This window comes from Diadema antillarum, unplaced genomic scaffold (assembly GCF_040938485.1).
Source record: "Diadema antillarum isolate AM-2024a unplaced genomic scaffold, OU_Dant_1.0 seq00000783_RagTag, whole genome shotgun sequence".
Taxonomy (NCBI): domain Eukaryota; kingdom Metazoa; phylum Echinodermata; class Echinoidea; order Diadematoida; family Diadematidae; genus Diadema; species Diadema antillarum.
Window position 1 is genome coordinate 1,541,236 of NW_027271671.1, and position 27,707 is coordinate 1,568,942.

At 38.3% G+C, this 27,707-nt stretch overlaps 1 protein-coding gene across 1 annotated transcript in view; it reads left to right on the plus strand.

Annotated features, from left to right (window-relative positions):
- The window catches only part of LOC139739114 (snake venom 5'-nucleotidase-like), a 97,766-nt gene that overhangs the window by 46,591 nt on the left and 23,468 nt on the right, over positions 1-27,707 (plus strand). The window contains exons 2-3 of the mRNA XM_071649733.1: positions 22,550-22,763; positions 26,643-26,828. Of these exons, the coding sequence (XP_071505834.1) occupies positions 22,550-22,763; positions 26,643-26,828 (400 nt within the window). The remainder of the gene's footprint in view (positions 1-22,549; positions 22,764-26,642; positions 26,829-27,707) is intronic.

Consider the following 27,707-nt stretch of genomic DNA (forward strand, 5'->3'; position numbering starts at 1 on the left):
TATTGACTATCGAAAATAAGCAAATAAGCTCATTATGGCAATTATGATATTTAAGACACTTGTACCATTTGAAAATATGTTAAACCCAAAGTTTAAAATGGATTCCTATTCATAGAAAACCGTAATAGAAAAGCCATACTTTTTTGTTTTTAGGCTTCCTGCATTGAAATTAACAACATATGTATACATATTGTACTAATTGGCTCAATATGCTAATTAGGCTAATAAAAATGATTGCCCTGGGTTGACAAGGTGGCAAAAGAGCTTAGATTACTTCAGTACCCATCTAAAACAAATGAAGCAACAAAAAATCTTGTACCTAACAACTTTTCGAAGTCATTATAGTATATGGTGCTATCTACTTCACTTATGTACATATTATGCTAATTACGTCATTATGTATTTGATTTGATTTCATTTGATTTATTGTTCCACATCTCAAAACACAAATAACATGACACAATCGATTTGACATAAGACTGAACATAGCGTCGTAATTACAAAGAATACAAGAGAAGACAATTGTACAAACATGAAATGTGGGGACCTACTAAAAAGCAAAGCTTTAATGTATAGGTCCGTGTATAGATGAAAATGTTGGTCTTCTTAAACAACCTAGTAACGAAAACTATGAAAGGAAGGAAAGGGACGTGTAAAAGAAAAGAGAGCAAAAAGATCAAGAGAAAGAAATAAAATGTACGAGAGCATAGCGAAATACAAGTAGCCACCTGTATTGCGCTTACAAGATTCTTTGTCACCCGAGCAACATAGTTACGTAACTGTAAAAATGCGCCATAATGCACATGATACATAGTAGGCGTTTTCACATCTGCCCGAAAAAATCCAAGCTCGAGATATTTTTTAGCTTCCCAAGTCAGAAAATAGCGCGCTATTTCGAAACATCGGGCTGATGTGAAAACGCCTAATGATTCATTAATTCAGGAGTAGCCTTGACAGTAGGCGTTTTCACATCAGCCCGATGTTTCGAAATAGCGCGCTATTTTCTGACTTGGGAAATTAACCCGATCACGAAATAGCGCGCTATTTGATAATGTGAACACAAATTAGCGCGCTATTTGTATCGCTCTGGTCGAGAAAATGTCTTGAGTCCAACTCGGGAAATTTCTGAAATAGCGGGATAGTAGCGCGCTATTTGATAATGTGAAAACGACTCGAGAAATTGGCGCGATGCATCCCATTATGCCTAGCGTGTGTGACCCGATCGATCAAAGCAAACTGAACACAAATCATGAGGAATTTTTGAAATTGCACACATTACTGATGCTGTTTGCACATGCTCAGCTGTCGAATTAGCTCGAAAAAAAAAAATTCGGGCTAATTCTCTTCGGGCTGATGTGAATAAGAAATGAAATAGCGCGCTAATTCGCAATCGCGAAAAGTATCTCGAGCTTGGACTTTTATCGGGCTGATGTGAAAACGCCTATAAATGACTTAATACAAAGAACGAAAAGCAAACCTGGAAACCTAATAAACGACGAATCTGATAAAGAAGACGGAGTTCGAATAAAATTGCATGTTGTATGATTAGACCATTAGATATAAGCCTGCAAGAGGGATTTTTTGTAAGTTTACGTTTAAAACAATTCAGTGACAACGATTCAGTGATGTTAGAGTCAAGGCTATTCCAGAATGTCGGACCTGTATGTACTATTGTTTTAAGAGCAAATGCAGTTCTTAAGGGAGAAAAGTGAAATTAATTTTCCTGTCTTGTAGGGTAGGAATGTATAACTTTATTTTTTACAAACATGGTAGTGAAAGCATAAGGTAATTCGTCTTTAGTTAACTGGTACATAAATATCCCAAGGGAGTAAGAATATACACGTATATCAAAAATCTTTAAGAGGTTATTACTTTTGAAAAGTGGGCTTGTCGGTGCTAAATAATTTGTACAATTGATAATCCTTATAGCTCGTTTTTGTATTCTGAAGATAGACTCCAGGCGTATTTTGGAACAATTCTCCCAGGCCAGTATGCTATAATGAAGATACGGAAGAAACAAAGTAGAATATAAGGTACGTAATATAATATGGGGAAAACATGCTTAAGCTTCTGTATAACACCCAAATTTCTTGATAGTAGCTTACATAAATGATTTGTTTGTTCCTGCCAAGATAATCTACAATCAATTAAAAGGCCAAGAAATTTTACTGAATTTGTCTGTTGTAAATTTACCTCTTTGATTGAAATTAAGCCAGGTAAACAAGTAATTGTATTACTAAACACCATAAAATTAGTTTTGTTTAGATTTAGGGATAATTTGTTACTTTGAATCCAATCATTAACGTGATTCAACTCAAATTTAAGCCTATCAAGTAACTCAGTAGGATTTTTGTGCGTCAAAAAAAGACTTGAATCGTCCGCAAACAAGAGGAAAGAAATGAGTGCTGACGACCTGGGCAAATCATTTATGTACACAATAAAAAGAAGTGGTCCCAAAAGGGAGCCTTGTGGAACACCACATGTTATATTTGCTGTGCTTGAATCAGAATCATTAATGTGTATAAATTGTGATCGATTTGTGAGGTAATCTCTGAACCACTCCAAGGCGCTGCCACGAATCCCGTAATGAGACAGTCTGTACAGTAATATTTCATGATCAATTGTGTCAAACGCCTTGGAGTGGTCCAGAAAAACTCCAACAGTGTGAGATTTAGCTTCGATAGCTTGAACAGCTTTATCTACACTGCAAAAAGTCCGGTGTTAAATAGTGAACACTGAGCTGGTGTTAAATTTTCGGTGCTCATTTATGGTGTCAAATTAACACCAACGGGTGTCATTTCCAAATTTTAAACTGGTTTTTTTTTTTTGAAGAGTTTCTTAGTAACTGCACTTCTTGTTGATTTTTAATTTAAACAAGACGATCAAGAATTTTACATTAAAATACTCGATTTTTGAAAAAATTTGAAAATAAATTTACACCAAAGTAACACCAGCTGGTGTGGTCTCTTATTGAAGCTGGACGGGTGTTAAACCATTGATATTAACACCAACAAATATCAAATCAACACCATGTGGTGTCATTTTTGAATTAACACCAGTACAGTGTCAAAATAACACCAGGTACAGTGTCAAATTAACACCACGAAGTGTCAGGGGAACACTTTTCAACACCATCACAGTGCATTTTTAACACCTGTGGGTGTGGTCCTTTATTGAAGTTTGATCGGTGTTAGATTTAACACCCGTGGTGTTAAATCTAACACCGATGTTTTTACAGTGTATTAGCAACAAAACGGCGTGAGTAGTCGAATGTGTTTTTCCGAAAACCAAATTGAGTGTCTACTAAGATATTATGATCTTTTAAAAACTTGATAGTTCGGGAGTAGACAACTTTTCAACTACTTTGGAGAATGATGATAAAAGAGATATAGGTCTGTAGTTGCCCAGGTCGTCCTGACTGCCCTTCTTAAAAACAGGAATAATCTTGAAAGAAAGACATTATTCAGAGGGGTGAAGGTTCAGATGCAAGTTTCTTCACTTTGTCTCCCTCTACAAATTAAATTTGTTAAGATCGCAACTGCTGATCTGTAAATTAACAAACATGTCGGAAAAAAGGAACCAGCGGGACTCGAACCTGTCATCTACTGCTTTCCGGGCAGCGACACTACCACCAGGCTGTCCCTGGTTGCCGGCAGTGACACGATGAACATGGAAAAAATACCCAAGCTCCGAAATTCCGACATTGTTATGTTAAGTAGTCCAAGGCGGACAAGGCATATTAAATGAAAGAAAGACATTATTCAGAGGGGTGAAGGTTCAGATGCAAGTTTCTTCACTTTGTCTCCCTCTACAAATTAAATTTGTTAAGATCGCAACTGCTGATCTGTAAAGTAACAAACATGTCGGAAAAAAGGAACCAGCGGGACTCGAACCTGTCATCTACTGCTTTCCGGGCAGCGATACTACCACCAGGCTGTCCCTGGTTCCGGCAGTGACACGATGAACATGGAACAAATACCCAAGCTCCGAAATTCCGACATTGTTATGTTAAGTAGTCCAAGGCGGACAAGGCATATTAAATGAAAGAAAGACATTACTCAGAGGGGTGAAGGTTCAGATGCAAGTTTCTTCACTTTGTCTCCCTCTACAAATTAAATTTGTTAAGATCGCAACTGCTGATCTGTAAATTAACAAACATGTCGGAAAAAAGGAACCAGCGGGACTCGAACCTGTCATCTACTGCTTTCCGGGCAGCGACACTACCACCAGGCTGTCCCTGGTTGCCGGCAGTGACACGATGAACATGGAACAAATACCCAAGCTCCGAAATTCCGACATTGTTATGTTAAGTAGTCCAAGGCGGACAAGGCATATTAAATGAAAGAAAGACATTATTCAGAGGGTTGAAGGTTCAGATGCAAGTTTCTTCACTTTGTCTCCCTCTACAAATTAAATTTGTTAAGATCGCAACTGCTGATCTGTAAATTAACAAACATGCCGGCAAAAAGGAACCAGCGGGACTCGAACCTGTCATCTACTGCTTTCCGGGCAGCGACACTACCACCAGGCTGTCCCTGGTTGCCGGCAGTGATACGATGAACATGGAACAAATACCCAAGCTCCGAGAATAATCTTGGCAACTTTCAATTTACTTGGAAAAATACCAGTCATTAAAGAAAAATTAAATACATCGGTCAAAGGTGTGGCTACTTCATAAATAATTTGTTCAAGAAGAAACATTGAAATACCGTCATGACCTGAGCGTTTTTTAGCTTTCAAATTATTTACAATATCAATAACATCCAATTCATCTACGGGCATGAAGAACATAGAACTAGGATTGGGATTCACTAGATATGAATGAAATGTTTTTTCCGTTAGTGGAATATTTCTGGCCAAATTTGACCCAATATTTACAAAACACGTGTTGAATACTTCAGCAATACCATGGGAGTCATCAATTATCATTCCATTTTGTATTATTTTATCAATTCCCAGTTTCTTTCCGTCATTCTTTTTTAATACATCATTTATGACTTTCCAAGTAGACTTGTTATCATTTTTATGGATTTGAAATTGTGCAGAAAAATAATCTTTTTTAGCTTTACGTAGCACAGAAGTCAAAGTATTTCGGTAAGCTGAGTATTTGCGTTTTGCTTCTTCTGTGCCACTAGACTTATATCTATAAAAAAATATATATATATTTTACGATTAATAGGTCTCAAAATTGATTTGGTGATCCAAGGACTTCTTGGGATTTTTTTTTGTAATTCGATTTGACCAAAGAAACTGGGAAATGAGCATCATATAAACGCAAAACAGTTTCATTGAATAGGCCTATATCAAAAGCAATATCAGCGTCATTCGTATCATAAACAACAGACCAGTCGGTATGATCAAGACTCAATTTAAAACTTTCTATACGTTGTTGTGGTATTACTTGAAATCCCTTTTTATTATAATTCATTTTACTTTTTTCAAAAATATTATATAACATCACAAATATAGGGAAGTGATCTGATATATCAGAAACAATGATTCCTTGATCGGCAACGTGAGATAAATTTATAAATATGTTGTCAATTAGTGACGAAGTTGTATCAGAAACCCTTGTTGGTTTCGTGATACAAGGTATAAATGAATTGTACATCATTGTATCTAAAAATTGCTTACACTGGGCCTTTTCGTTATAATGAAATAGATTAATATTAAAGTCTCCCATCAATATACAATGCTTGTTCATAGGAAAGGGAGAGTCAAGTATAGTTTGCAATACATCAACAAAATCGTTAAAATTACTATTTGGTGGCCTGTAAACCTCGCCAACTACATGTATAAGGTTTTTCGCATCTGGTATAACAATTTCTATGAAGACGTTGATCATATCAGAGACTTGACAAAAATTTTCCATAGCATTAAACTTGACATCATCTTTAACAAACAAGGCCACACCGCCACCGTGCTTACGTGTTTTATCCTTTGAAACTAGAGTGTAACCTTCAATACAGACAAGCGAATGAAGCGGATCATGCAACCAAGTTTCGCAATTGTAAAGACGATATTAAAGACGCTTGCATCACTTGGAATTGGAAACTGGTGTTACAAATGGATTTCTCGTTATAGAGGACCCTTATAATAAGCTGTATTTTGCGTGTTTTCAGGCTTCCTGTATATTACAGTTAGCAATAGCAGGCTTTCTGGATTAAGTTTAACAACATACATATTACGCTAATTAGCTAGATATATATGATAATAAGGCTGATCAAAGATTATTGCCCAAGGTTGAGAGGGTGCAACCAAGCTTAGTTTACTGCATTGTCAGTACCCATCTAAATAAAACACGAATCTTAAAAAAAAAAAGAAAACGTGTCATAGACCATGTACACGACCTGGAAAAGGTTCTTTTCCAGGTCATGTAGTCCTACATTGTGTTTATCATTATACAGAAAAAACTCTTTTTTAAGATACGATGATGATGGAGATTCTTTAATAATCATAGAGAAAAAAAATAACGAATGCATCTATTCAACCCCAATCAATTATTCCCGTTTTATCAAATTGAATAATGTTATTAACAAGCTTTAACCACGGAGTTTATTGTAAATGATTTCTGAAAAGGAGTGTAAACACGTGCAGATAGTCCATCACATTCCACTATGCACTGTATGAAGATTTGCACAAATCAACCATCTAATTTGGTAGTACATGAGCCAAGACTGATGCAACACTTAAAGTTTTTGGAGGGGTATCAAAAAAGAAAAAAGGAGAAGAAGACGCATTCTGAGGGTTAAGACGTGTTGCTATCATCGCTTTAAAAGGAAATAACCCGACAGAGGTGTCGATTAACATGAAAGCTGCTCTGCGATTAGCACCAAATCCGATGCATGATTGACAAAGTGCAATTGAGAAGGTCCTTCGGAATCACCATTTTCTAGCACGGCATCAAATGGCTCGTTACGAGTAATCTTGTCGGTCACACGAGTGTGGGCTCACTTGCGTTGCGCTCCTCAACGGTCTTGTACGTGAATCACCAAACGACAATTCTTTTTCAAGTTTGATAAAGCATTGATGTGCGAAACCACGATAGCTGAGGTATACCTGTCAGGTAGACTCATGGGGAAGAATGTTTCATGAGAGAAATGGCATTCCTGTGCCACGGCCAAATGAAATATAAGTATACTATAAACCGACGTCACAATAACGTCATTTCAGCGATTGTTTTGATATGCAAATGGAACATTCTACTGGGCATAACTCTCAGAAGATTTATCCAACTTTACACTAAGAGAAATAATAAACTTTTACTCACCCATTAATCAAATACATTTTACGATGAACATTTCAGTTTAAAGGAAATATATCGTATACAGATTATTTCTTATCTAAAAAAAGTTCCACAGATATATGTATATACATGATAAAAAGATTTTGCCTCATGTGGAATATGACAAACGCACATCGTCATGAAAATATTATCATTACTATTTCTATTATTATAGTATTTTTGTTATTACCATTATAATTATTATTTTAGCCCTATCTATACAGGGTGTATAACTATTTCAGTGAACTGATCGCCCTTCTTCCAGTGGGCCCTGTTCACATCAGAAATAGAAATAAAAATAAAAATGTAAATACAAAACAAACGAAGAATTTCGAAAGTGCAATTGATGGAAGCCAAAGCCCAAATATTAACGTGGATTGAGTGAAAGCGGCCGTGTTAGTAGAACATATCAGTAAATGTTTTAACAAAATCGGGCAATCGATTAAAAATTTATGAATTTTTAATATTTCGGTGTCATCATCTTGAATTAAGAGACTACATTTTATGACGTCATTATGGACAAGAATACAAGTATAAAGATGATTTCAACATATTTTCACTTTTCTAGCATAATGAAAGAGTTCTTGACTTACCCTTTTCAGAAAGCAGGGGAATACTTTTACTCGATGGAATGTGCACTTTTCATTAAAAATGGGATTTTAAGGATGACGTCATGGACTGTAGTAGTCTTCTTATCCAGGAATAACGGCACCGAAGCCTTAAGATTAATAACTTTTGAATCGATTTTGCTGGTTTTTTTAAACTTCATATATTTTCGTCCAGCACTATTCTGGTCATTTATTTATGTTATTTGACAACAATTTCCCAGTTCTGTTGGTTACAATTAGTTCAGGCATTGCAACATTATTGATAAATGTATGGCAAAGAAATAATCATACCAGTACAACATCTCGTCACTCAGGGTCATGTATATAGCGGCAGGACAATGGCGGAGTCACGATTGCCAAGATAAGCAGCAAACTGTGTCAGTTATACGGTGCATTCGAGGATATTGCTCCCTTCACTCTTAATCCAGATTTCAAATTTATTGCACGTGATATGACTGACTGACGATAGACCACTGCTTCCCTTCTATTCTAGAACACAGCGACGAATCTGTCAGCTGAGACTGTGCATAATCCATGGTGTTATAGGTTCGTAAGAAGGCATGATGAATTGCCTGGAGAAAACCTGTGCATTATTCTTAGATTCATTCGGATCGCGTATAGATATGCTATGAGTATATGCACTCCAGTATTTGTTATACAGCGATACATCAATTACCCAGTGTTGTAATGGGACACTAAATAACAAGCTCGTGGAATTGAAAGGAATAACGGTTAAGGTGCACCAAAATAAAATCCTGTTCTGAACGTTTATTAGAATGCATAAATATTGGCGATATTACACTCCTGCCACTAAAGATATAACCAACAGGGCATTTAAACTGCCTTTGAGAAATCCATTATGTTGAGTGAAGAAAATCGTTGTTGTTGTTGTTTACTGATTTGTGTCAGGAGGCTCTCACTGGCTGATGGTATTATACTCACGAGGTAATGGGGTCAGGTGAAATAGAGCTGGTGTAATTTCTTAGGAGAACGGCACCGAATCCCATGATTTTAATCGCCTTAACGTCTTTCATGATGTAACTTGATCTTTCTTTTGGTATCACCGTCAATGTCTGCGACTCAAAGGCAGATTGCATTGGTTCACTTGACACTTTTATTGTCGTTACTTATCACATGTCTGCTTTGAACAGCCGAGTTAGGTGGGGCAACATTTATGTAAATTGGTGGCATTCTTCGAATCCATTCTGCCTTTTTGTTGCAACTCTGTATGTTTTAGGTTGAATATGTGTTATGGCCATTCTGCTATCGAGGTCATAACAATTTTTTTTTTCAATTTCAAAAGGTTGAGTCACATGAATTGACGACAGCAGATAGCCCTCAGACTACACCCTACTTCGTCAATCATGGCATAAACAAGAATCGCAATGCGGGAGATACATCATCGTCTCTAATGGTCTAGTCCTACCTCATGTCAAGCCAACAACGCACACACAATCCAAGGGACTTTTACTCCTCTGTTACAGACTTTTCACAACCTGCCGATAGACTCACCGTCTTATATTTGTTCACTCCTCTTTTGCTCTATTAAGTGCCTAAGAGCCTGGAAATTGGATACCGGGCCCCAACCATATAATAGGTTTCCCGCTGCTTATCATATGTGCTACTCACTTGACTCCTGGGAAATATACTACTGTCATATCTAGACGGGAGAGGGCTTGATTAGGTTTTCCTCGTGTCAAGACGCACGAAATTAAATGGGCAATTAAAATCAAATGAAGGACATTATCTCCCTCACCGTAAAACAGTATTGAAATGCAGCATCAAACGTAAAAACATGAAGAGCTATGTCTGATTATTTTTTTAAGATGACCAGAGGATATAATACAAATAGAAAATATGCCTCAAAAGATATCTCAAGCAGCAAACATTCTTTGAGCAAACATCAATCAAAGGCGACGAACAATCTGGACTGTAAAGGTCGGGTGAAAATGGTCGCAGCATCTTGCCTCGGAGACTATTGTTATACAGGCCTATAGGTCAGAGGATGGGAGGATAATACATTGAGATGCGAATAAGTGTCATCAAATGAACCGGCAAAAAAACCCAAACGATTAGGGATCGAATGTATGGAACATCACAGAGGGCTGGCAAGGGAGACGTCTTCAGATTTTCTGCCAACCACGAGTACCATCATGTGGGGAAAGCCATAATTCCACAATATAAGTTACAACATGGTGCTGCAATTCACTGTCTCTTGGCCGAAAGGAGTGTGCCATACATTTTGATTAGGCATCTACTTGGTCATCCTCCTTCGTGTTCGAAACATGAAGGGAGTTTATGTTTGACCAGTTATCATATTTTTTTTAAATATTTCTCTTATTATACCGTCTAAATGGTGAGAGAATTAGAAGTATTGTTTAAGTCCATGTTATTATGTGAGAAACACGCTCAATGGATTCTTACATCGTCCAGTTTAACCACTTGTTTCGACATGACTGAAATATAAATTGACAGAAACAGATATTTAGTAAACGCAAGTTGTGATGTTTACTTTGGCTGTATCGTCATGTCTATAAATATTGTGTGTGTGTGTGTTTGTGTGTGTGTGTTTGTGTGTGTGTGTGTGTGTGTGCGTGCGTGTGTTTGTGTGTATGTGGGCATCCGTGTGAAAGAGAACGATAAATGTCCGGAAGATTAAGGATCTACGACTTGTGAATCATTAGCATACGTGTTTGTAGGCATGCATGGTTTTCATGGTTCTGCAGTCGACACGTGGCTATTTAAAAAAAAAAAAAATCGTTTTACGTGTAGAATCTGTGCCACTTATATCAACCGATAACAAATATGTTACATGGATTTATAAGGGCTGAAGTAACGCACCTGGGTTTAAGCAACCCCCATAAGCAAAACAGATTTGGCTAGTATTACCTCCAGTGTAGCTGGCACGAGCAAATCTTGGCAAACGATTCAGAATTCAGCAGTGCGCATTTTGATTTTTTTGCATTAAGGCATCATAATGAATTTATGCAGTCCAGTAGAACAGAAGTCGAAGAAGCGTCAAAAGAAGATGTAACAGAAGCGTCAGGAGAGAATTGATGAGAATAGCAGTAGTTCTGAATATAACTGGTATCTTCTTTCAATCGTATTGATTCCATTGCTGCCTATGATGATGGTGGCTGCAGTAATAATGATGTTGTTAATCATGATGATTATCAGAAGCAGCCGTGTAACACTGACAGGAGTCAAATTAAACTTATTATAATGTACTTTGACTTCATTTACGGCGTAAATGTGTTTATCCCCGGTTCAAAAGCACCTCAGTAAACAGCATTGTGCCCCCAAGATGGGGAGGGTATCTTAGATATCTGAAACCATACCCCAAGCTGTAAGTTCATGTAAAATGCACCCTTTAGATGTAATTGCAGAGATTCCATGTAATTCAGCTGACTCTGATGTAGTTTTGTGTCAAAACTTCATTTCAAATGGGGCACATAAGAGTCTCTCACATAATACAGTAAAGAAAATCCACGCAGGATGGAAACATGTCTGTGTAAAACGCTAAACTAGACCTGCATGACGTGTACTTTTATAACTTGCTATTTCATGACACGATGGATTTACAAGTTTAGATAATTACTCACTGATGAGAGAGAGGAAAATTTTATGCAAACTATCCTGTAAAAAATCCCCGCGTAACGTCATCGTGGTTGAGAAATTATTCTCTAGTAAGTATCTAACACACAGAAACAATGTGCGGTGGCGTAGTATCTGCGGTGGTGCAAAAAGTGTTAGTTTTCAGGAAGCGTGCTGTGTGGAATAGATATTTTGTTCCATGTCGTTACGGCGGCTGTTTGAGATTAATTTCAGTGTCAAAGTGAACAGGAAATTGTCGCATTAGTGAGAAACCAATATGTAACCAAACGATTTGCATAATTCCCCATACGTCGATATCCGTTAATCCGAAAATGAAATAGGATTCGTTCATGTAAACATTTTTGGTGTTATTCCGGCGATGTTATTCGAAGGTTCATTAACCTGAAAATTAAAAAAAGTAGGTGAGTACTAACTTACCTTTAAAATTACGAACCTCATTTTGTTTTCGGATAAACTTATATCAGTATTGAATTAACGATTTTTCGGATTTTTTTTTTCATTGAGATTTTATCTCGTATCAATAGACGATCCTCTAAATCAGTGCAAAATTAGCCATCGGTTTTGGAGTGAAATTCTTGGAATGATGACTTTGTACAACAATACAGTAATAGTGTTAATACCAGCAGCTTTTGGTGAACTCTGTGTGATTTCGTGACATTGAATGGCTTCCCTCTTTGCCGTGATATTTATCAATGTCAAGAGGGATCAAGGCAAAATGCTTGAAAGTGTGCCAGGCAGCTGTTTTCAATAGACTACTCTATAATATCGTTTTCTCGAGTAGCCCACATCATATAACATGGGCGTAAATCCCGGGGGGGGGGGGGGGATGGGGGGATATATCCCCCCCCCCCTGAAATGGAGGAGGGGGGGGGGATGGCCTGTACAATCATCCCCCCCCCCCCCTGGAATTTGAGGGAAAAAATGGAGGAAGCAGAAATGTGATTGTATCAATTTTGGCATATTGCATGACGTTCGTACGCCCGCCTCAAGACAGGTAACAGAGCTGAACAGTCTTGTAGGATAATGTATACATAATTTTCTCAAGCGCTCGCTCGCTTCGCTCGCTCGCAAAGACAGTAATATTGGCATAAGGTATGGCCCAGACGTTGACAACGTCAAATAGTATAGGCCTACATGTAAACATGTAAATCCAGAATTTTACCATAAGTGTGCACCAGATCGCTTAATTTCAGGTCTGAAAATGCAAAATCTTTCTCGTCTGAGAGGGGAGTATCCCCCCCCCCACACCCTCCCCCACTCGGTCGCTCCGCTCCCTCGCACAGATATTCCAACTCCAACTCCCTCCCCCACCCACCATCATTAAAACAGAACAATGCCCCTGGGATGATTGCTTTATTGACTTAAATCAAGAAAATAGAAAAATACAATACCTACAGGAAGATAATACCGGTACGTTATTACATGCAAAGAAATGGAGATCTATATTATTATTTCAGTGAATATATTTGGGCATTATTCAGGGCTATGCTACGTTCTTAAAGGGGGGGGGGGGGGGGTCAAAATCACCTGTCAGTCAAGAAGAAAGAAAATGAAAAGATAAGAGAAACAACAACAAAATTTTTTCGTTCTTTCAAAAGTCGGCTGACAAGCAAAAGAAAAAAAGAAAAAAAAACCCAAACAAACAAAAACAAAAACAAAAAGTCTTCATATGTTTGCTGCCACTTCCCTCATACTTTATATTTCATGCAAAAGAGTGGTACATTCGATCCCTGTTAAGTGTGTGTATGGTGGGGGGGGGGGCGCAAAGCCCCCCCCCCCCCCATCCGCTGGTAAAAAAAAGAATAAAAAAACTTACCAAAATGGTAATTCAAGGGTTAGTAAACTGCTTTTGAAATCGACATGAAAGGGGGATCAAGAAATCAGATATTTTTCTAAGATTTCTTTGAACCATAATTAAAGAGGTATATAGCGTGAAACATTGTTCAAAAAGTCCGGAGCCGACAAAATATTGCGATTCAGCGTGATATCCTGGTTGGCATTCTGAATATAAGCAGGATGTGCGCAGTGTACTCAGAACATCCGAACGGCAAAAAGAGTCGCTGCAATGTTGCGCAATGTGGTGTAGAATGTACACCTTTGTACCTTACGCTTCGTTATATCAAAGCTAGATCATTAATAATTTTGCAGTGTTGCTTTACATACTAGTCTATATCAAAATGCCTTGCATTGCCAATAATAAGACTTGACCTGGGCTATTTCCTAACTTTTTCATGTATATAAAACACACACACACACAAACACAAACAAGTGCAGATTTTGGATATCCTTCCCCCATTTGGTCACTTCGACGCCCCCTCGCTGGTCATACCTCCCCAAATCATGAACATAAACCGACACCCTTGACTACCAGTGGCGGATCCGCCCCCCCCCCCTTAATTTCCAAAGCGAAAAAATGTAGCTACAAAAGGCAGTTCTTGGACTGCAAAATGTCAAAATTTTCAAGCTCGCTCGCTCCGCTCGATCGCATTTAATCGCTATGCCATTCTCCTGATGTTGCTGCCAGTAATTGCCAGCAGTTGCGCCCGGTGCGCCCCCCTTATTCCAAAGTATAGCTATACAAACGGCAGTTTTGAGACTGGAAAATGTCAAAATTTTCAAGCTCGCTCGCTCCGCTCGCTCGCATTTAATCGTTATGCTGTTCTCGTGATGTCACTGCCAGTAATTGACAGCAGTTGCGCCCGTTGCACCCCCCCCTTAATTTCCAAAGTGAAAAAATACAGCTACACAAACGGCAGTTTTTGGACTGTAAAATGTCAAAATTTTCAAGCTCACTCGCTGCGCTCGCTCGCATATAATCGTTATGTCATTCTCCTAATGTTGCTGCCAGTAATTGCCAGCAGTTGCACCCGGTGCGCCCCCCCCCCTTAATTTTCAAAGCGAAAAAATATAGCTACAACCGTCAGTTTTGGGACTGTAAAATGTCAAAATTTTCAAGCTCGCTCGCATGTTATAATCGTTATGTCATTCTCTTGATGTCGCTGCCAGTAATTGCCAGCAGTTGCGTCCGGTGCCCTCCCCCCCCCCCCCTAATTTCCAAAGCGAAAAAATATAGCTACACAAACGGCAGTTTGGGGACAGTAAAATGTCAAAATTTTCATGCTCGCTCGCTTCGCTCGCTCGCATTTAACCGTTATGCCATTCTACTAGGATGTTGCTGCCAGTAATTGCCAGCAGTTGCGCCCGGTGCGCCCCCTTAATTTCCAAAGCGAAAAAAATATAGCTACAACCGGCAGTTTTGGGACTGTAAAATGTCAAAATTTTCAAGCTCGCTCGCTTCGCTCGCTCGCATATAATCGTTATGTCATTCTCCTGATGTCGCTGTCAGTAATACTATTGCCAACAGTTGCGTCCGGTGCGCCCCCTTAATTTCCAAAGCGAAAGAATATAGCTACAAACGGCAGTTTTGGGACTGTAAAATGTCAAAATTTTCAAGCTCGCTCGCATTTAATTGTTATGCAATTCTCTTGATGTTGCTGCCAGTAATTTGTCGTTTCACACCGTCATTTCATAATCCATAAGGAAAAAATGACTGCGCAGTGGAATGTATCACATTCCGTATATGTATTGCAGTCCCCATTACAGTTTCCAGACTGACAGCACACGCACATACGCTCACACACACACACATACACACGCACGCACGCACAAGCATGTATACACACCCTCAAAATTACTTTTCCACGAGGTGCCCCCCCCCCCCCCCATGTCTTGACCAACCCGCCAGGGTATGACACTGGCTGCACCCGTCCGGTTATGGGCTTGTAATCGTGGTGATGAAGACTATCGCCGATCATTCCCCCCCCCCCCCCCACTCCTCAGCACGGATTTACGCCGTTGGGGTAATCATCATTCTTTCTTTGAAGCTGCACCGTTCGATTGCTGCTGCTACGACTACGAATTGGGACATTTATAAATTGTCTGCACACATAGACAGAGAGACAAACACACACACAGTTGATAATTTACACACAAAAAATATTCACATTATTATGTATACACTTAAGTATTCTTATGTATTGTATATACAAGTTGTGTGTTTGTTTGTGTACTTTTGTATGCATAAACGAATATCAAAAGGTCAAGAAGATAGATTATGAAACACTTCAGTCATGTCATGGATCATCTAATGTTTCAGATTCACAGCTTTGAGAATACCAAGCAAAAAAAAAATAAAATAAAATAAAGATAAATGGCAGAGGTGCAGCAATTAAAGTCATTACCATGGCTGCCAAATGATAGAACCCCTCTTCTCTTTTCATTGAAGGGATGATGAGTGAATGACATGAGTGAATTTAACAACAATAACAAAAAAAAAATCAGTATTGTATCTATGCCCGACGTTACTCAATTTATGTAAAAATTCAAGCTTCAGCTTTGAATGCTAACTTCCGTGATTGTTTAGATAATTACGATGGTCAAGTGAGCTTGTAAAACATCTTGAGAGTTTTATGAATGATAGATATTAAAACCTAGAATGTTTCAGTTAAAGATAAATAACATAGTTTGTGAAATATTTGAAACTTACTTATTATAGTAAAATAACTTTTTTACTCTTAATTAGTTTCACAATGGGATAAAAGAAATTGTGTACATTACGAATGAATCTTGCATAAAATTGTGATGATCACATTCAAAGCTGAGACAATAATAGCATGTTGGGTACAAATCTTTATTTTTTAATAAAGCCATAAAACATGCATTTCTCGTGTTTCTGGAAACAAACTGTACCCTCCATTGTATTTGAATGAAGAAAGAGAAATATCAAAGGAGGGCTTGCTATCTTACATCAAAATGATGAATAAGATGTCGTATTGTTTAAGTGATTGTAGAATCTTATTTATACAAGGATGAATGGATGAGATGACAGACACGACGTAGTGATTACGAGGTGTTCCTCAAGAGTGTAAGAGAACAGAAAATGGCTTCAGTTACAGTGTAGAACAACGTCCAAAGTTTGGAGACTTTGCTGGTTTATGATGTCTTTTATAATCTTAACAGCTCTTAATCTAGCCAAATGAAAGCTAAGACTAAATGAAACTGGTAGAAAAAAAAATCGTCGTCGATAGATGCACTCCATCCACAGTTCAGTTTGTAGCTCGTCAGCTTATTATTCGTTAGCCATGGACTGTGTGTCTATACCTTCGAACAGTAGCTGCCAGGTATATACGCTATATGTGATAACTGGAGGAGTATAATAATCTGTGTTATCTTACGATGGTTGCTATAAGTTTTCCAATATTGTTTGACATATTTATTTGTACTCCTTGCTTTGTGGTAAAGCAGCATTACAGCTGATTGCAACCTGCATATCACTGTTACATATTATTAGCTCAATCTCACTCGTCTTAAACTCATGGTTAATGCTGAAGTGTAATTCAGGAATACAAAATAAACATGATGTTTTAACATCGGACAGTTCATCATTCTTTTTATCGAAATGTCTTATAACTATCAAAATGAGACACAATTAAGTTCACATAGAAAATTATGTGCCACTGCAACCATTCGCTATCAGTCTGCATTTGAGAGCGGGGAGGAATCTGCTGAATTGAAACGTATTTTGAGCACGTTTCTTTGCAACGTTTTGCACATGATAATGATATCAGTCATGCACACAAACGCATAATTTCAATAATTTGACGTCATTGTATATTGGCTTCCATCAACAGGGCTCTTCCATAATTTGTATTCCATTGTTCAGATCATTATGACCGTAAAGATTCATCTGCATGTGTGTGTTTGTGTGTGTGTGTGAGGGAGATAGATAGAGAGAGAGAGAGAGAGAGAGAGAGAGAGAGAGAGAGTCTTTGTGGTGTTTTACCTGTTGGTTTAACAGCATTCAGTACAGTTCCTCTTGCAATCGAAATGAGGGAAAACCCAGGGTGTCACGATCGAGGTACTGCCATAGCTCCGCTATAAGTCGATGATGGAGACCTGTTTCTTCAATGAATTGTTGGTTTGCGTCCCGATGAACCTAATCTGTCGGAGCCTCCCTGGCGTATTTGGCGAAATGAAGCAGCCTACTGGCCTTTTCACCTTTCAACTAGCTCAGTTCTTATGACCATGCAGTAGTGGTCTGTAATGGCAACCAGAACTGATCGGTAATGAGGACGAGGGACGGGGATAACAGCATTCGTTTTATTGGGAGTCGTCGGCAGTTAATAGGAAGAGTGAAAGAATATAGTCTCAGTACCGGGAACGGAGAATGTGACTGTACGTGCATCAGGTATATAGCTTGTAGTTGACATTGGCCGCACCTTGTCAGATGCATGTGGAGTGTTATAAGAATTCTTCATCGCGTGTCAAGTTAATTTGTTTAACATAGTTTATTACTACTGGTGTAAAATGCGATGTAGAGATACATAGCCTATAATTATTATTGCTCTTGATCATGATTGGAGCACTACCGTATGTTGGCTAAGGCTATTGAGCTATAATCGTCAGGAGATCCTGATTTCCAATATACCGCCTGATATAACGAACACCAATGTTTACAGATTTTGAAAAAGTTCATGTTACTAAATGGCGTTTGTCTTCTCAAGATATGAAATTGTTGACAGTAAGAAATCGGTGAACACAGGAATGTGTGCTCATTTTCCTGTCTTGTTAAGGCAAGTCGTGTATTTTGATACTTTATAAAAACATTTTTGTACTAATTAATTATCCTAATGTGTGTACCATCCTCTGCGTTGTTATAACAAAACATTTTTGATACTTTAGAAAACTCCTACTGTTATCAATAATTATCAATTACCCTAATGTTCAAGATGCAGTGTCTTGTTGTGTTTCAACATTTGCACTGATATCATCAAATGAATATCTGCTGAAGCTGCCCTGAATTGCTTTGGGTATCAAGATGGATGATTGCGATTTGCGATTGACGAATCATTAGGCGTGTATCACACACACAAGATACGTATGCCTTGAATGCAGTCTATACGTCAGTCCTTGCCAAAGAAAGGCAAGATGCGCCTCCCTACTAAGCCACTGCTAGCTTTCATTACCACACTCGGGAAATGATTTAAGAGCTTAATGGACTTTCTGCCTCCGAGATTAGAAGCGCCTTTTACGAAGACTGATCGCGGTCATGCGTTACGGGGTTCGATGATGAACGCCCGATGTCTGCAAGAGCTTCATTTTCGACCAACAATCCAAACACTCGTGCAGAGGGGCCGGTGTACTTCTTCTGATCTTCTGAGAACTATAGAACTTATAATAGAAGAGAGCTTACAAATCCATGTCGATTCTTTATAAAATGGCAGTCTAGGGAGGATTTTACAGGCGTATGATTCCTACATTGCTAAACCAAGACCATATGTGGATCAGCCCATGTGAATGCAATAGTCATAATGAGTATGCTGTAGTTCGAAAGGTCTCTTGCATTTGTATCAATGCTTGCCAACAATACTCACATTTCGATTGCAATATATGACTGTTTTATCCCACAGGGGGTCCGTGCGTCATTCCAAGGGGACTATTACAGTCTAGGATCTTGTTCTTCTGGTTTTGCATCTACAATTGACATGCACACATGTAAAATATGATGTAAAATAGAAAAATACAGGAAACACCAACAAATTCAAGGCTACTGTTACAAGAGGAATAATTGTCGGTTGTAAGGATTGTTTTGTGTAGTGATCTTACTTTTGTTCATTTCCCAACATTAAAGATGGAATATGTTTTTGAGAATAAAAAACATGACCCCTTCAAGTATCAAAATCCACTGCTTCATATTTTATATATTAGAATCACTAACGTTCCGTATGAAAATTTTCGTTCCTCTTTTAGTTTGACTCTCGTGTATGAAAATGTCAGATAAAGTGTAAAATGAGCCAACGAATATTTCGATATTATATCCATTCAATGGTCAATATAGCATTAACGCTATAGACAGGGGACGCGCTTTTGAATCGTAAATACAATAGAAGGACATAACATGATCACAATTTAGTTCCTGTATTGGTGAGAAAGCTGAGTCCTCCAGCGTACATTAGTCATCTAATATCCATTCAATCATACAGCCAGAGTGTCAATGTTTAGAGAGATACTTTTAATTTCTTCTGAACATTTTGGCAATAATAGCAACGACATTAAACGAACAGAAAAAAATTAATGTCTTATTAACGATGTGTTTCAATCCGATGGCGGACATGGGTGGATGAGTGTATATACCGCTCAATGGTTGCTAAATTTTAACCAGAGCGTCCTCAGTCTTTCTCTCCTTCCTGGGTGGAATCCGCCTGATCATTCATAAAAACAAGTACAAGACTTCTTCATAAATAGGAGCTCACGGCTTCTCACGTAGTCATCATTTAGGTGCACCTGTTGGCTGAAGTAGAAGTAAATGACAAAACTTGGCAAATTGAAAAAAAATATCTGTCAATCTCTGAACTCTGAATAAGTCAAGCATGCCGTTTTATCAATTCGTAGTACAAGTGCGTATATGGCAGGTGTTCTTTCCACCGTCGGGTGTGTGCATGTGAATGGGTCTGTTAAGAAGGTGAAATCCCACAATTCAATCTATCTCTATCGATCGTTCCAATAAGGCTAATGTCAATATCGCCCTCGGGTACACTATCGCCAACAGGAGGAGTGGGTTGTTTGCAGTTGGCAGGAATTTGAATATGCAATATTTTCTGAAATACAGATGACTCTAGCATACAAGGCGATACTACTTTTTATTATACATAGTTGCTTTGCTCACCTTTAATGTTACTTCATAATTTTCAGAAACGTGTCCATTATTATCTGTGCATGTGAACATACATAAATTTTAGTTCAATGTAGTTAATTTATTGAAGTGACGGTTCGAAATTTCTTCTCTCTCTAATATGTACGTCATAATCTTGTCACGCCTATTTTTCGCATGTTGCTCATTCCACTGCATGCTCGTTCCCTTCACGCCTTGTCTCTAATCAACAAAACGTGCTCCCACAGCATTTCAGCTCAGAGGCGAAAAATACAGAGAGAGAGAGAGGAAGGGAGAGAGAAGGATCAGGAAAGATACGTTTGTAAATCACGTGTTCGCCTATACTGTATGTGCGCGTGTGCATGCGCATATTGTATGATTGTGTTCATAATATTCTCAAAAACTCAAAGAATTATGAAAATTACAACGATGTTCCCTATTCCAAATGTCCATAATTTATGTCTATTTTTGCGAATGGTCGCAGTAGTAAGCATTACAACATTACGGCTGACTAGGCGTATGAGTGCTGTAATCGAATATTGATAAGTCCGAATGTGATTAAGAGGAATTAATTTGTTTGTAAGTACTACAGAATATTTGTGTTCCATTATTTGATTGAATGTCTGAATCACGTCTAAAAATTGGTTTTAAATTGGAAGTAATTAAAGGCTTCGATTTATGGAGATTTTTCGCAATCCGTATCGTGTAGTGGGCAGAACCTTGAGATTATCGGCAAAATACCAGGTTCGAATACTGACGCGGGTTCTTTGCATGGCCAATCGTCCCCAATCAAAGATTGAACGGATCATTAATAATCTGTCCGTCTTGACAAATTTCTAAGTCTAGTTTACTTTTGACTATAATATTCCTTGGAATGATGGATAATACATGTAATTGTAATTGTAATTCGAATTGAAGAATTTAAGTCGAGATTTCATGTTTTCTGTCTTACGTTTTGCCCCTTTTTTTCTCTTTGGCGAACATGCTTCAATAGATTTGACAAAAGCAGATGTCTAAAGCTCTCTAAAAAGATACCAGGTTAATTTTCACGACCTTCATATCTAATTCTGATTTCCATGACCTCCGACCTTAACGATGTTCAACAAAACTTACAAGTGGGAAAGATAATATTCAGGACGGTGACAGGGGGAGGGGTGAAATGCATTTAAGATTCGTGACAGTGGGAATTTATGTAAAATTGACAAAAAACAAAAAACCGCACCACAGCAGCAACAGAAATTGAGTTGTAGAACAATTCATCTAACGTTCCTTATAGTGATACATGTATTCTATGAAAACGAGGGGTGATGAATTCTTCATCATGAGGTGCGGAACCTATGTTCACGGGAAAGATGCAAAAACATTACATTGTTACTTATACGTACGATCGATTGTTCACTGGCAGGAGCGTTTAAAGTCAAATCTTTCCAGCGAATGGCAAAGACTCTACTGGTTATCATCAACGCGTAAAATTCGCTCCCCCCCCCCCCCCGTGTTGTGTTTTGTTTTGGTCAGGGTTGTTTTTTTTTGGGGGGGGGGGGGGGGGGTATGGAGCGTTTTTATTTGTTTGTTTGTTGTTGTTTTTTTTTTTGGTCTTTTTTTTAAGCTGATGCAAAGCAATTGCGACATGGCAAATTATGGCGTCAGCTCATGGGACCTTGCCTTAACGTGTCTCACGCCTTACTGGCAACCTAACGAGGGTACACTCTAAACCAAAGATGGCGGTTTTAGTAAGTGAGGCCAGCGTGGGTTTTGCGGTATGTCAATGCTCATCTGGGCAGAATCACTTGAATGCCGCTGACTGTGAATTATGGGCGTTAGATTTTTGTTCTCCTCCGGCAAGCCAACTGCAAGTTCATATAATTTTGAATCTGTTTATGAAACAAAATATCAGCAAAAAAAAAAGTTGCCTCAAAAGAAGAACAAAGTGATAATTGATTCGATATAGTCGCCATTGTGTCGTTGCTTGGAAATGAGCGGTATTATAGGCACATTGCAGACTAAAGATTGAATCATTGTTCAATTCTCCTGAATTACACCAACAGTTTCTTCTACGTTGTATGTAGTAAAACTGTCAGTCTATCGTCCTGCACTACACACTATAGCATAGTGTGACCACGATGTATTAGAGGTTATCTGGTGAAAGATATAGTGTGGAATGTGATGTCCTGCAGGACTTAGGATAGTGCAAATCACTTGCAGTAACTGGATGAACACAATACTCCTGTATCACAAACGGTGTTGGTGTCTTTCCATGCCTCTCTATAGCAGCAGATAACAAGCAGGAAGACACTACAACACTCACTACTCTTGTTGCATTTGTACACACAGGCAATTGGAAATCACGAGTTTGATAATTCACCCGCTGGTCTTGAGCCTTTTCTTCGTGCCGTCAACTTCCCTGTACTCAGCTGCAACACAGATGCCTCTCAAGAAGACACTATCGACGGCCTTTTCCTGAAAAGTGTCATCCTTCAGAGATCTGGAGAGGATATCGGGGTAATTGGATACACATTTTACAGGACCCACGAAATTTCATCTACAGGTAAGGCCCTGACGCCATCAATCACCGCCAGGATATACGTGTACGTGTGTGTATGGGGGGGGGGGGATGGATATCGTGCTCATCTATACACTCTTAAAATATCCGGGTCAGAACTGACCCGGAATTGGGTCCGTTGGGGTCACACCCCGTTCCGGGTCAGAAATGACAAGGAATAGTGTTAGATATGACCCTATTCAGAGTCATGAATTGGGTCAGGGTGACCCCATTCGGGTCTTCACGACCAAATTCCAAGTCATTTTTTTTTTCCCGGAACGGGGTGTGACCCCAACGAACCCAGTTCCGGGTCAGTTCTGACCCGGATTTTTTTAGAGTGTATGACTGTGCCAATGGATATTACTGTATATAAATAATGACAGAGCAACTGAAAAGAACCGATCGACGGTCTGCATATAAAATGCAAAACAACGCTTATTTCACGGATGTTGTTCATTAGTATTTATTGCTATCCTGTTCCGATTGAAAGTTACGAAATGTTAATCACAATCATTTTCAAGTAGGAAGATACTGCCGGCTCTTGACTGCTCTGCTTTGTGTGATAATAATGATTTAAATATTTAGAGGCAATCTAGAGGCAAATTTTCTTCGATCAGACAATCGAACTCTTCTTTTCCGCAAGTGTAGACGATACAACTTCAAAAACAACAACAGAAATGTGCGAAGTCTTTGGATCCGGAAATCCTTAAGCGCTGAGATTGAGAAAGTGTCTGAATGTACACTGCTGACACGCTACTGATGATGTTTGACACACGTATACCTTATCTGAGTTACTATATTCTTGCCTGGGCAAACAACGTTCCTTAACATTGAAAGTTGTTACAGTTCCCAACAACTAAAAAATGTGGAAAGTTGTGACTTACAAAAAGGTATTAATATAGAAAACGCTTAGAATCATATCAGCTAAAATTATTGAAATGAATTTCAAAGATTTGTGAAAGTACGGTTTATACCTGTATTGTGCGTTTTTATCACTATACGTTTGTGTGTGTGTGTCTGTGTGTGTGTGTGTGTGTGTGTGTGATTCGCGATTTGGTTACAGGTATAGGAAAGCACATTTCACGAAGCATTGTCTTCCCTCATAGATAAAGTATCTCAATTATATTCTTTGATAACTCAGCAGTGGGCACATGCCACATGTATATTGCTAGAATTTTCCAACTCGTTTGAGAAGATTTATCTCGTAGAATTCTCCACAGTTCACTGATAGCATAGGACTATTCTTGTTCATTCTCGGAATCAATGAATTTAACAGTTCGTCTAACGTTTTAACTATTCTTTTGTTTGTCTTCGGTTACGACTCCAACGCTATATATATATATATATATATATATATATATATATATATATATTGCAATCCCAAAGATTTCTGGGATATAGATGGAAAATTACTATTTGTGCTGACGTGGTTCAAGCAAACACATTGTCACAAATACGGACGAAACACATTTACACTGTTGAGCAATTCTCTAACGTTGCATTAGGACATATAAGCTCGAGAGCTGTTTATTCATTGCATTTTGGGTTCTACAAAATTTCCTGGATTGTATAAGGATAGCTACTTAAAGAACTCATTATAGAATATCTATGGAGATTGATTTCCTGAAATACATGTATTAGCATCCTAAGGTAAGTGTATTCGTCATTTCTGGACGGGATTGGTTTTTATTTATGCTTCTACCATAAAGTGGCGCCGGAGGCCATTTTGTTTTCCTGTTGTCCATCCGTCCGTCCGTCCCGAATCGAATTTGTTAACGACGTAACTTCAGAACCGTCTGAGGTATCCAAATGAATTTGGTGTATGTATGTATGGGCAGACGAAGTTTTGAGTCATAAGGTCAGAGGACAAGTTAAAAGTCTTAATTTTCACTTTTTACCATCCTCGCAAATAGCTCAGGGTATCTTCATGAAACTTACTATTTATGCATGTATTGCCCGATTTGATTCTCTTACAAGTTTTTGGTAAATCAGAGGTCAAAAGTCAAGGGTAACAGGTCAGCTTAAATGGTAAAATCCCACTATTTTCTCCCAATAATACTACACAGTCATAATATCGGAAAAGTTTGGTTCATGAGTCCAAAGTCAAGTGAAAAAGTTGGAATTTTACCTGCTTTTCATATTTTCAAAATGGCTCAAATGCCATGAAAATTGATGTATAATTACCAAATATTATAGTCAATCATATGATCTTGTCATCTCACATTGAAAATATATACTATAGACCTATTCGGAGAATGATGAGATATTGGAGAGGCATGACTACCAGTCGCCGATTTCTAATTTCATATGTTCCTGTCATTCATGGAAGTTTGATTTTATTCAATAAGAAAACAACAATATAATACCCCAAATTATGTTACAGTTCAAAATGATTCTTCAGATTGCTCAGAAAGATGTCGGCATCTAGATCAAAATTACAAATGCGCCCGTTGAATTCTTTTCTACACTCTTTGAAAAGTGACAGTAGTCGGAAGGGTTAGATTGGTTATAACCAGATTTGAAGTGCTTCTCACTAATGTCCTCCACTTGCAACTAAACTAAGTGCGTTGTTGTGATCGTTTTACTCTCGTCTCAATGGATTTTTCCACGAGGATTCGTAACTTGAAACCATTACGAGTTCATGCATGTTTATAATGAGCAAGTGATTCTTCTTTATTGGCTATGATTTTGGATCAAACTTTTTTGGAATGTTCAACACATCTGAAGATATAGTCGAAAGTAATAAATACTTTCTATATAACGCAATTCGGATCCGTCCCAGAGTGGTTGATAAAGTTTTAAGTTATAGTTTTAACGCTATCAATAAATATTCAAATAGATAACTCTACTGTCTTATTCTTTTGAATCAAAAGAATAAGACAGTAGAGTTAGATATTTGAATCATGCTCATACTCACCTTCTTTGTTTGTGAGGAGCATCACACCGACTTTCTTTTGAAAAGACGTTACAGACATCATTTGTAAAGACGTTACAAGACTTCATAAACTGATCCAAACTTATTGGAGATGTGAATGACGGATGAAATTGATTTTAATCAGAACGAGAGAGAGAGAGAAAGTAAAGAAATCTATAGTTAAGTTAACTTGATAGAAGTACATACTCAACATTGTTATTTGGAATTTAATGAAATCAGGGCATGAAGAAATGATCTGGAGCTGATGAGAGACGTTTGGCTCTGAAAACCCAGCATGTGAAAAGGGAGAGAAAGTGGATGGGATAGGAATTATGCATACATACCATAACATTGCATTCAATATTCCAAAGACGGTGATGGTCCGATATGAGTAGATATAAGATCAATCATTCGCATAAATGGGTTGGACAGCTGTCGTAGTGCATTCATGTCAATGTGCATAATGACGAACAATTGTGTTCCGGTTTAACATGATAGTGCTTGCCTTTAAATGGTGAGACCAATTGAAAGATCGCACACATGATATGATATATACTGTAGTATACTGTAAATTTTATCATTTTGATAAAAACACCCTGTTCCTGATAACACTGACTCGTACGAAATATAGTGAGCAAAATATATGTTACACTGAAAGAACCCTTCAATTGAATCGACACTATTGTGGTATCGTTTATTACAAGATACAAATGGTTGTGTATTATGATCAGCCGTTAAAATTGATGATTCCCTGGTCACTGAGCAATTATTGTCTAAGTGAGTATCACGTGATATCAAGTGTTTGTCAAGTATGTTACCAAGCTGTTGCTTTTTTTTATTAACAGCGGAAACCCTTACTCATCCTGCCAAGAAAAAGTGTTTTATATGAGCTGTAATATTTGGACTATTTTACCATTATCAAACGATTCATAATTCACAATTTTTTAGTTGTCTCTCCCATTTTCCATCAGGAAATTGTGTATTTAAACCAGAAGTGGAGAGCATTCAAGCAGAGGTGGATGCCTTCATCGCACAGGGAATCAACAAAATCATCGCCGTGGGCCATTCGGGAATCAATATCGATGAGGAAATCGCCAGGAATGTGGTCGGCTTGGACGTGGTGGTTGGTGGTCACACAGACACATTTCTTTATACAGGTAGGATTTCATTCTCGTTATGAAAAGTGTGCTAAAGTGGGGATGGGGATCTGTGGATTATATCCCTGCTTCTTATTCTTTTATGTTTTGTCATCAATACAAGTTCCTATAATCATTCTTCTCCCCCCGCCTTCCTTCCACAGCCTCTCAACTAGTTACCTATGGCTGCTACTGTCAAAACCAATACTATTTCTTGTCTTCATTTTTTGATCACAACAATAGAAGGCATGATACCTCTGCAGTTTCCCCTTTCATAAATGATATCCCTGTGTAAGACATCGCCCTCCACATGAGTTGTAATTATCGTTTCCATCTGTTATTGCGATATCAAATGCCAGATTTCATTAATTTGATCCATTATTTGACCGCATGGTGCACACGCTGAAAGTCGCTCAAGATCAGCTGCTCAAACATGAGTCGCATGCTCCCAATTTTCTATTCGGTTTGCTCAACGCTTTAAGAAACATGGACGTCGACTGCCTCCGGGAATCTATTTAAAGTCCCTGTCACAATTTTTGCTACCCGGATGATCCCGCGCAGATGGCCCGCTTGTGACAGTACCTTGCACGTATCTCGCCCATAGTTGCCCGGAGTTGCGCACGCAAATCCTATTTACCCGCAGCCAAGTTTAGGCCCTGTCACACCTATTGCTCATATACTAATTTGCAAAGCTAACATAGATAAACCATGGTGTTTTTATTTTTTCTCACTCTTATTCTTTCTTTTTTTTCAGCGCTTTTTTTTTCTTCGTATAGTTGTAATGATAAATATACGTTTTACGTACCGTGCGATGCAATGTATAGTTGTGTAATGTTATCAGAATATGGCAGTTTTGATGGACTCCATTAATTTTGATAAATACAAATGTCTACCCATCTG